The sequence below is a fragment of the Teleopsis dalmanni genome, unplaced genomic scaffold (genome assembly GCF_002237135.1).
Source record: "Teleopsis dalmanni isolate 2A unplaced genomic scaffold, ASM223713v2 unscaffolded_contig_0741, whole genome shotgun sequence".
Lineage (NCBI taxonomy): Eukaryota > Metazoa > Arthropoda > Insecta > Diptera > Diopsidae > Teleopsis > Teleopsis dalmanni.
Window position 1 is genome coordinate 1 of NW_024032123.1, and position 11896 is coordinate 11896.

The following is an 11896-nucleotide window of genomic DNA, read 5'->3' on the forward strand; positions in this document are numbered from 1 at the left end:
AGAAACCACATTGGCTGCCATGCGCTTTAGCTATTCGTTCCTGTACAGGATGAAGACGTGTTCTCGTACTACCGATACCTTCAACAGTAGTTACGGCATAACCGTGCATTGCGCATACTGGCGTAAGACAGGCATTGACTGCCAAATGTCGAATCTCATTTGTGTTTCGATCAATGCGTGATATCATAACGGTACATGCACCACATCCTCCTTCTCCGCAACCTAATTTCGTACCACATAAATACAGTTTATCACGAAGATAAGTAAGAAGCGTACACTCAGGATCTGGATTGGCGTCAATTACCTGCAAATACATATTAATTGATTTTAAGTGTATACCATTTAGAAACTATTAATTGATTTTTTTTTACTCGACGAATAGCAAAAAAAGCTATTGAAAATTGATTGATTAAGAAAGCAAAATTAATTTTAGTGAAGATGCATAAATTTTTTAAAAATTTATAAGAGACTGCAAAAATGTCGACATCGAATAATGATGCATAATAGTGCAGGGGTGTGGTGGTACAGAATTGTTTTTTGGATCGGTTACCTATGAAGATACGGATACTATGTTACAAGCTCTACAGTTAATAAATTGTTAATAATCGTTATTAACTGTTGAGCAATATGGTGAAGTTGAGCTTGGAAATATCACAACTGTTAAGTGAGCTGCTAAGGTGACGGATTATTGAAGTATATTTGTTTTAAGTATCTTAAGTGGCTTTCGCCAGAGGTACATTCTATTTGGAAATCTTCTGATGTATACCTTTAGGAGTTAGCCAAGCTGGCAGATCAATGTTCTCAAGGATTGGTTTGAGTGAGGTAGCTATGATGAGAAACAGGTAAGAGCACCTTGAACTGTATCTGAACTGCTTACTTTGGGTGATTTAGACACATTAAAGAGCAGTTGGTCTGTAAGGAGTGGCAGCCGTACGCAATCACAGATTGCACGTGGTGTTGATCGATGCTGATATCTTACGGGGTTAAATGATAAGGCGCTCGCTTACCGAAAGCCTCTTCGGTAAAGGGAATTTAAAAAAATTAAGCACATCTTCAGTTTTGTTGAGCCGCGTAGAATGCAGCATAGAGTTTTCTTGATTTTAATTAAAAGTTCTGTAAGTTCCAATAGTTTTCTTATTATCACCTGAGTCGACATTTAAGTCATTCCGAGAGCGTTTAACGGTAAGAAGAAGGTTTAAAGCCGTCAAAGATAAATTTAGTCGCCACATTTAGTTTGTTGGGGATTACGTACTGGCATACAACGGCTTTGAAGCGTTGTATTTTTAATAATTGAACACATACTATTTCATTTTTGTTAGTGGGATTAATAGTATGTAGTGATGCTTTGTTTATTCTGGCTCAGTTTATGGTGAAATTTAAGCAGAAACAGGGTAAGACGGAATTTGCAGCGGCATTACGTATGGCTCTTGCGGACGTGAAATGTCGCAATAATATCAAGCATGGACAGCAACTAGTATATGTGTCCAGTGATTTCATTAAGTACAGTCATAGTCATACATATCTGCGCGTGAATGGCTTCGAGCTGCGTTAAAGCAGTGAAACGGCTGGTTTGACGCATTAAGAAATTTTTTTGTTATATTATAGAAAGGTGCTAAGGACACGTCTGCAACTGTGGATAGGCAGAAATCGGCATTTTTGAAGGTTGATGGTTGCAGCGTGAAGTGAAGTGAGTGCTGCTGTCTCTGTTGATAGTTGGGATGAAACTAAGTCTCCAGTCAAAGAATTTAAGTCTATTACGTCGATCAAAGGAATACACTTTCCTACGAATCTCGCACAGTATGCTGATTGGCTGTTTAGCTGTGATGATAGTTGTAGTTTTCCGGCGCTGTATAGTCTCCCCTGTTAGAATGATGGTCCTGTAGTAAACCAAGCAGTTTAAGCTTCAGCCGAGAAAATGTTTGAATTTCCTTTGCAAAAATAATTGGATAAATTAATAACCAGTGGCTATTACTAAAAAATCTGGATTTGATCATTTCGAAAATCATTAAACAAAATTAAATATCGTTAATAATTTACCTTTTTTCCATTTACAAAAAATATTAGCACCGATGATGTTTTTGTTCTCACATTCTTCCCAGTGTTTAATTCACTCGATTCAATCTTTTGATCCATTTCAAATTTTTTTTTTTGACCAATATTCTTTAATTTTTTTTTATTTTATTTTCTATTTTTGTATTAAAATATTTCCACACTAACATAAATTGTTTTTAATTGTTATTTATAATTGATAAACACCATAACGACTTATTTCGTATGTTTTTGTACAATACATGCCTCTTTATTTTTATTTTACTCTTTAAATTATAGTCTTCACGCGATTCACCCAACTAACGCCTTAGACCTCCCAAAACATTATGATTATGTAGATACATAATAACGGTAGAAGAACTTATTTCGTAGAGCGCCGATAATCTTATCAGCGCCAAAGTAGTCAAAAAAACTGAGTATGCAAATATATATGTATGTATGGTTTGTTGAAATTGGTATCCGTCAGCACCTTTACTTTATTATATAGATTATTGTGGCCTGTATATTGAATTAAAAATATCTCTTTGTACTTTACCAATTTAAACTTTATTATACATATATTAATCGAAGCACAACTAGAAGAACTAACTATCAAAAATTGCCAGTCAATAGAATTGCCATGTTACTCAATTATTAGATCTCATTAAGAATTTCACTGTTACCCTCAATGCAATAAGAAGGGTCCTTCTATTTCCACCCATTTTTCGAAATTAAATTGAAAATTAAATAATAGCTGCTGTCCAAAACTTGATTGATTTTTAACGTCCCACCAACACAACAGATATCGTTTTCTTGTGATGCATAAAATGTAATAATCGTATTACGTTACGAGGGTCACTATTTATATTTTGAGTTTAATAACAAATGTTTCTCGAAGTGTTCTCCTTTATGATTAAAACAATTTCGAAAATACATAATTTGACAATAGATATTTTGCAAAAGCATCCATTACCTCTACAATTCAAATCATAAACCCTATTTAATATAATTAGTATCGATTTTCACCATCCTTTACCTCCACATTCTGAAGCGAATCTTTGAACATCGAAATTTCTGTTTAATGTGAGTAATGGATTTTGTTGGGTTTCGGAGAATGTAATTATAAAACGCATGCCTACATATGTAAGAAAATAGATATGTAATAAACTATATAAACATTTTCCCTGATCTATCTAAATCGTCAATAGTTCTATAAATCGAACAGTTTTGCTAGTACCTTGGCATTCGAATTAAAGAGATCCTACCGTATGCATAGTCTATATGCTTTCTGCAATAATTGGAATTTCAATTAGTATAAGTAAGTAATCATGCTTATTTATAAATTTAAATACTACTCTTAATTTAGAAATAAATTAATCTAGAATCAAATACTAGAAATTATAATGATGTTAAAAATAATTTAAAGTAAGAGTTCTTTAAATGTTAAAGTAAAAATAACATATGTCAGCACCTTTAACTAATGAAATAAGAAAATCTATCTAAGCTTTTAATTTAATCTACAATTCTAATAAGAAAGTAGTCTTCAAAATTTTACTAAACAAGCCAACACCTTATCTTTATTCATATATGTTAACACTTTTACCGATAATATAAACTCAACAAGTACTCCCACTTTCACATGACAGTGACATAAATAATAACAAAACAGCATTAAAATCTTGTCTTATTTCTAAATAAATCCTAATCCATATGTAGATCTTTATAATTCAACATTCCATGGTGTATATGTACCAGGTAAGGGTTCATCAATCTGAAAGAAGAAAAGATATACATATATTGCATATATCGCACATGAACTAAAAGCATTTTTGACATCCATACCAATTTTGTAAAATTGTCTTCGCAAGCCATCCTAATTTTTGCTGCTGTTGCGGGGGCGTTAAGTGTGAAGTCTGTGCTCAGACCTCGTTCTGTACGTGCATGAGAAATAGCATTCTTAATAGCAAAGTAAGCTGCAGCACCTATAAATAACGGCGGTTCACCCACAGCCTATGAACAAATATTATACAGGATCAAAATAATTATACTATACTTATAATTACTACCTTCGATGAGTACACAGCTCTTGGATTCGGTGCACCAGTAAGCAGACTCACATTAAACTCAGCTGGTATATTACCAAAACCTGCAATTTTATATGTGCTTGGACCTCTTGATAATAATATACCTTGTGGTGAATATATTAGCTCTTCTAAAGTAAATAAACCATATCCCTGCATATAAGCCCCTTCTATTTGTCCAATATCAATAGCGGGATTAATGCTGGAGCCAAGGTCCATAACAATATCAGTGCTCCAAACCTGATGATCCCCAGTTAGACAATCTATTTCTACTACAGTTACACCCACACCGTTTGTGAAATAATTATATTTGCGTGCATTTGGTTGACGCACAGGATCATAGTGTATGTCTGGCGTACTATAAAACCCTGTTGCTGAAAGACTTATACGATCAAAATATGCTTTATTTATCCATTCTTTCCAAGTGGCTGTGGGTAGCGCTTCCTTAATAGTTTTAAGTCTTGTATTTAATTTATCACAAGCATCAATAATGGCCATACCATTTAAATCAGAACTTACGCTAGCTGCGGTAGGTGTTGCATTGGGAACCTTATCTGTTGCGAATTCGGATATGTGAATAAAATCTGCCGGTATACCTAAAGCTTTTGCAGTACATTGTATCATTTTTGTATGTAATCCTTGTCCAATTTCTACACCACCATGTGCCAATAAGACTGATCCATCTGCATATATATTTATTAAACATCCAGCCTGATTTATATGTGGTATACCAAATGATATTCCATACTTTGTGGGAACAATACTAATACCACGCTTTCTCCAGCGATTACTTTTGTTAAATTCTTGTATCTTTTTTCGTTTTTCATAAAAATTGGATTGCTCTAAACATTCGTCAAAACATCTACAAAAAGTAACTTAATAAGTAAATACGGATACGGTATGTATTTAAATATATATGTATATATTTATTAATACTTCTTAGTAATAGTTTAGTAAAAATAGCATTTTTGCTAATTATTATAAATAATTATTATAAAACAAAAAATATTAGTAAAAATGTTACTAAATTATTACTAATTAATGTACAAACCTATTATAATATATAGTAGAACAAACCTATTAATTTGCAGCGTGTCCAATTTTTGGTTATAGTGCGTGATATCACCAGTTTCATAGAAGTTTAATTTCATTATATCTACATAGTCCTTTCCCAAAATTCGTGCCACATCACGAATCATATGTTCACCAGCGAACATCCCCTGAGGGGCTCCAAATCCACGAAATGCTGTATTTGAAGGTGTATTAGTTTTACATAACCATCCGACTACTTTTATATTAGGTATACGATAACAGTTTTCAAAATGGTCCATAGCATGTTCAAGCACCTATAATAAGATTACATATCCTTATAAATTTTCCAACATATGTTATTTCAAAAAAACTTACAGCAAATGATACATCCATGCTCCATCCCGCATTTGCATAGCATTCAATATAACATGCTGTAATAAGGCCCTCATTTGTAAAACCAATTTTATATTTGAATAAGAACGGATGACGTGTGCCTGTAATCATCATATCCTCATCTCTATCAAGCATACAGCGCACGGGTCTTCGTAATCTATAACAAGCTAATGCGACGGGTACTGCTACCGATGTAGAGCGTGTTTCTTTACCTCCAAATCCACCTCCTAAACGCTTTACACGACAAACAACTCTATGTGCTGGTACCGACAAAACTTGAGAAATTAATTTTTGTATTCCGGAAGGATGTTGTGTTGAGGAAAATATCTCAATTTCATCAGTATCTCTAGTAACTGCTATTGCAGCATGTGTCTCTAAGTAAAAATGTTCCTGTGCTCCAACACGACAGGTGCCTTCATAAATATGCGCACAATTCTTAAAAGCTTGATCAACATCGCCTTTCTCCAAAATTTGTGGATAATTAGGAAAATATGATTCATGCTCAATTGCTTGTTCAATAGTGATAATTCTGGGTAATATATCTTCATAGTCTATTTGTACAAGCTTAGCAGCTTCCCGAGCAAGTTTTTGATTATCTGCAACAATTGCACCTATTACTTGCCCCCCAGTATAAACCTTGTCGATAGCAAATATAGTTTCGTCACGAATAACATGCCCTACAACATTTTCGTTATCACTAATATCGTTACTAGAGTAAAATGCATGCACTCCATCCATTGCCAATGCTTCTGTTGCATCAATGGAAAGAATCTTTGCATGCGCTTTCGTACTAAGTACAAGTGCCAAATACAACTCATTCTCCATACGTGGAATATCATCGCAATACATGGCTTCACCAGTTGCTTGCTTCATTGCAGCAGCATGCACTTTGGGTCGACCGATTGGATCACATATAGACTGTTCGGAGCTGACACGTTCAAATAACTGTGCACTTTTTAATATAGGTGTGTGGAAAGATTCTGCACCACTGCATTCCTCATCAGATATACTGTTATATGGTATAATGCCGGCACTTACTAGTTTTTGACTTATGACCAAATATGATTTGTAAAACAAACTGACTACTAGAGATCGCCTGTAAGCAATCATACCTCCTGGAGCTGAAGGTTCTAATGGTAACTCTGCACACAAACTTTCCGTGACGCGTTCTACAAGCACGTGATCCCAATTTTGTTTGACCATCATTTCAGATGTTCGTGGTGCTAAAATGGTTGTTGGAGCCATTCCACCGAATGCCATAAAAATCTGATCCACAATATTTGTGTTGGGTTTAAAAAAGACATTTATGGCGGAATTGACAATAGCAATATCATCATCCCTTCGGCGTGCCTGCTTAAAGGCGATTACATATTGATTTGGTAAAGTTTTCGGAAAATAAATTCCAATCAAAACTTCATGTGGTGCAATAACATTTTTACGATAACCAGTAAAAAATCCAGATCCCATGTGCACATATCGGGTTTTTAGTTGACCATCCACCATACCTGCTACAAGCATTTTAACAGTACCAGCTGTTAAAATCGGATTCATGTCAGATATCGGACTTCCAGTCATAATGTTACCACCTAATGATGCAACATTCCGTATCTGCTTACCAGCAAAATAGTGCAACATCTCCACAGTACATTTGAAAAATCGAGTTTGATATTCCGGAAGTTTAGTGATAAGATCTTGTAAATAGTTTTGAATATCCATTAAGCTAACAGAAGCACCAAAATAAATGCTGTCTTCCTGTTCTTTTATTTCATTTAATTGCTTCACTTTAGATGGATTAATCAGTACTGGGTAAAGTAAATGTTTGAATTTCACTTCGACTCCCACTTCAGTATTGCCAACTACCAATTTCGCATTTGGATTTTGTGCTTTGATTTGAAGTAGTTCTTCCAACTCAACTGGACGATACCAACTCACACGAGGGCTTTTAAAAACTATACTATTTGAATCAAATTCAGTGTTAAGCTGCAATTCGGGTGGAAAAATAGGTTCCTGGCTGGGATCAAAAGGTAGAAATTTACTTTTTTCAAAAAGCTTATCATCAACATTATTGCTACTGTTGCCATTACAACTATTTCCATTTCCATCTCCGTTCCCATTCATTTTACAGCATTTATCACCCATTGCACATGAAAATTCTTTAGTAAATGTTTTGTAGCCTTCCAAAATTGGACGATAACCGGTACAACGACAAAGATTACCTTGAAATGCAATTTCCAAATCCTTCATTGTAGGCTGTGGTGAACTGCGAAGTAATGCGTACATTGACATGACAATACCTGGTGTACAGAAACCACATTGGCTGCCATGCGCTTTAGCTATTCGTTCCTGTACAGGATGAAGACGTGTTCTCGTACTACCGATACCTTCAACAGTAGTTACGGCATAACCGTGCATTGCGCATACTGGCGTAAGACAGGCATTGACTGCCAAATGTCGAATCTCATTTGTGTTTCGATCAATGCGTGATATCATAACGGTACATGCACCACATCCTCCTTCTCCGCAACCTAATTTCGTACCACATAAATACAGTTTATCACGAAGATAAGTAAGAAGCGTACACTCAGGATCTGGATTGGCGTCAATTACCTGCAAATACATATTAATTGATTTTAAGTGTATACCATTTAGAAACTATTAATTGATTTTTTTTTACTCGACGAATAGCAAAAAAAGCTATTGAAAATTGATTGATTAAGAAAGCAAAATTAATTTTAGTGAAGATGCATAAATTTTTTAAAAATTTATAAGAGACTGCAAAAATGTCGACATCGAATAATGATGCATAATAGTGCAGGGGTGTGGTGGTACAGAATTGTTTTTTGGATCGGTTACCTATGAAGATACGGATACTATGTTACAAGCTCTACAGTTAATAAATTGTTAATAATCGTTATTAACTGTTGAGCAATATGGTGAAGTTGAGCTTGGAAATATCACAACTGTTAAGTGAGCTGCTAAGGTGACGGATTATTGAAGTATATTTGTTTTAAGTATCTTAAGTGGCTTTCGCCAGAGGTACATTCTATTTGGAAATCTTCTGATGTATACCTTTAGGAGTTAGCCAAGCTGGCAGATCAATGTTCTCAAGGATTGGTTTGAGTGAGGTAGCTATGATGAGAAACAGGTAAGAGCACCTTGAACTGTATCTGAACTGCTTACTTTGGGTGATTTAGACACATTAAAGAGCAGTTGGTCTGTAAGGAGTGGCAGCCGTACGCAATCACAGATTGCACGTGGTGTTGATCGATGCTGATATCTTACGGGGTTAAATGATAAGGCGCTCGCTTACCGAAAGCCTCTTCGGTAAAGGGAATTTAAAAAAATTAAGCACATCTTCAGTTTTGTTGAGCCGCGTAGAATGCAGCATAGAGTTTTCTTGATTTTAATTAAAAGTTCTGTAAGTTCCAATAGTTTTCTTATTATCACCTGAGTCGACATTTAAGTCATTCCGAGAGCGTTTAACGGTAAGAAGAAGGTTTAAAGCCGTCAAAGATAAATTTAGTCGCCACATTTAGTTTGTTGGGGATTACGTACTGGCATACAACGGCTTTGAAGCGTTGTATTTTTAATAATTGAACACATACTATTTCATTTTTGTTAGTGGGATTAATAGTATGTAGTGATGCTTTGTTTATTCTGGCTCAGTTTATGGTGAAATTTAAGCAGAAACAGGGTAAGACGGAATTTGCAGCGGCATTACGTATGGCTCTTGCGGACGTGAAATGTCGCAATAATATCAAGCATGGACAGCAACTAGTATATGTGTCCAGTGATTTCATTAAGTACAGTCATAGTCATACATATCTGCGCGTGAATGGCTTCGAGCTGCGTTAAAGCAGTGAAACGGCTGGTTTGACGCATTAAGAAATTTTTTTGTTATATTATAGAAAGGTGCTAAGGACACGTCTGCAACTGTGGATAGGCAGAAATCGGCATTTTTGAAGGTTGATGGTTGCAGCGTGAAGTGAAGTGAGTGCTGCTGTCTCTGTTGATAGTTGGGATGAAACTAAGTCTCCAGTCAAAGAATTTAAGTCTATTACGTCGATCAAAGGAATACACTTTCCTACGAATCTCGCACAGTATGCTGATTGGCTGTTTAGCTGTGATGATAGTTGTAGTTTTCCGGCGCTGTATAGTCTCCCCTGTTAGAATGATGGTCCTGTAGTAAACCAAGCAGTTTAAGCTTCAGCCGAGAAAAAATGTTGACAGTTGAAAATATGTGTTTGAATTTCTTTTGCAAAATGTGCAATGGATAAATAAATAACCAGTGTATTACTAAAAGTTAGCTGAATAATACGTCTGGATTTGATCATTTCGAAAATCATTAAACAAAATTAAATATCGTTAATAATTTACCTTTTTTCCATTTACAAAAAATATTAGCACCGATGATGTTTTTGTTCTCACATTCTTCCCAGTGTTTAATTCACTCGATTCAATCTTTTGATCCATTTCAAATTTTTTTTTTTGACCAATATTCTTTAATTTTTTTTTATTTTATTTTCTATTTTTGTATTAAAATATTTCCACACTAACATAAATTGTTTTTAATTGTTATTTATAATTGATAAACACCATAACGACTTATTTCGTATGTTTTTGTACAATACATGCCTCTTTATTTTTATTTTACTCTTTAAATTATAGTCTTCACGCGATTCACCCAACTAACGCCTTAGACCTCCCAAAACATTATGATTATGTAGATACATAATAACGGTAGAAGAACTTATTTCGTAGAGCGCCGATAATCTTATCAGCGCCAAAGTAGTCAAAAAAACTGAGTATGCAAATATATATGTATGTATGGTTTGTTGAAATTGGTATCCGTCAGCACCTTTACTTTATTATATAGATTATTGTGGCCTGTATATTGAATTAAAAATATCTCTTTGTACTTTACCAATTTAAACTTTATTATACATATATTAATCGAAGCACAACTAGAAGAACTAACTATCAAAAATTGCCAGTCAATAGAATTGCCATGTTACTCAATTATTAGATCTCATTAAGAATTTCACTGTTACCCTCAATGCAATAAGAAGGGTCCTTCTATTTCCACCCATTTTTCGAAATTAAATTGAAAATTAAATAATAGCTGCTGTCCAAAACTTGATTGATTTTTAACGTCCCACCAACACAACAGATATCGTTTTCTTGTGATGCATAAAATGTAATAATCGTATTACGTTACGAGGGTCACTATTTATATTTTGAGTTTAATAACAAATGTTTCTCGAAGTGTTCTCCTTTATGATTAAAACAATTTCGAAAATACATAATTTGACAATAGATATTTTGCAAAAGCATCCATTACCTCTACAATTCAAATCATAAACCCTATTTAATATAATTAGTATCGATTTTCACCATCCTTTACCTCCACATTCTGAAGCGAATCTTTGAACATCGAAATTTCTGTTTAATGTGAGTAATGGATTTTGTTGGGTTTCGGAGAATGTAATTATAAAACGCATGCCTACATATGTAAGAAAATAGATATGTAATAAACTATATAAACATTTTCCCTGATCTATCTAAATCGTCAATAGTTCTATAAATCGAACAGTTTTGCTAGTACCTTGGCATTCGAATTAAAGAGATCCTACCGTATGCATAGTCTATATGCTTTCTGCAATAATTGGAATTTCAATTAGTATAAGTAAGTAATCATGCTTATTTATAAATTTAAATACTACTCTTAATTTAGAAATAAATTAATCTAGAATCAAATACTAGAAATTATAATGATGTTAAAAATAATTTAAAGTAAGAGTTCTTTAAATGTTAAAGTAAAAATAACATATGTCAGCACCTTTAACTAATGAAATAAGAAAATCTATCTAAGCTTTTAATTTAATCTACAATTCTAATAAGAAAGTAGTCTTCAAAATTTTACTAAACAAGCCAACACCTTATCTTTATTCATATATGTTAACACTTTTACCGATAATATAAACTCAACAAGTACTCCCACTTTCACATGACAGTGACATAAATAATAACAAAACAGCATTAAAATCTTGTCTTATTTCTAAATAAATCCTAATCCATATGTAGATCTTTATAATTCAACATTCCATGGTGTATATGTACCAGGTAAGGGTTCATCAATCTGAAAGAAGAAAAGATATACATATATTGCATATATCGCACATGAACTAAAAGCATTTTTGACATCCATACCAATTTTGTAAAATTGTCTTCGCAAGCCATCCTAATTTTTGCTGCTGTTGCGGGGGCGTTAAGTGTGAAGTCTGTGCTCAGACCTCGTTCTGTACGTGCATGAGAAATAGCATTCTTAATAGCAAAGTAAGCTGCAGCACCTATAAATAACG

The 11896-nt window shown here is 34.0% G+C and overlaps 2 protein-coding genes across 2 annotated transcripts; both read right to left on the bottom strand.

Annotated features, from left to right (window-relative positions):
* Positions 1-6: 6 nt before the first annotated feature.
* LOC119663667 (xanthine dehydrogenase-like) lies at positions 7-2133 on the bottom strand (the record flags this gene model as incomplete). The annotated part of the gene is made up of 2 exons (XM_038073275.1): positions 2038-2133; positions 7-304 (listed from the first exon to the last, which is right to left on the bottom strand). Coding segments are annotated over exons 1-2 (394 nt in total), but the record flags the coding sequence as incomplete, so codon positions are not given.
* A 1464-nt stretch (positions 2134-3597) lies between these two features.
* On the bottom strand, positions 3598-10007 carry LOC119663668 (xanthine dehydrogenase-like). Its single transcript, XM_038073276.1, has 6 exons — positions 9912-10007; positions 5517-8141; positions 5187-5455; positions 4095-4971; positions 3871-4038; positions 3598-3799 (listed from the first exon to the last, which is right to left on the bottom strand). Exons 1-6 carry the CDS (start codon positions 10005-10007, stop codon positions 3749-3751), a joined length of 4086 nt encoding a protein of 1361 aa, XP_037929204.1. The 3' UTR covers positions 3598-3748.
* Positions 10008-11896: the final 1889 nt, after the last annotated feature.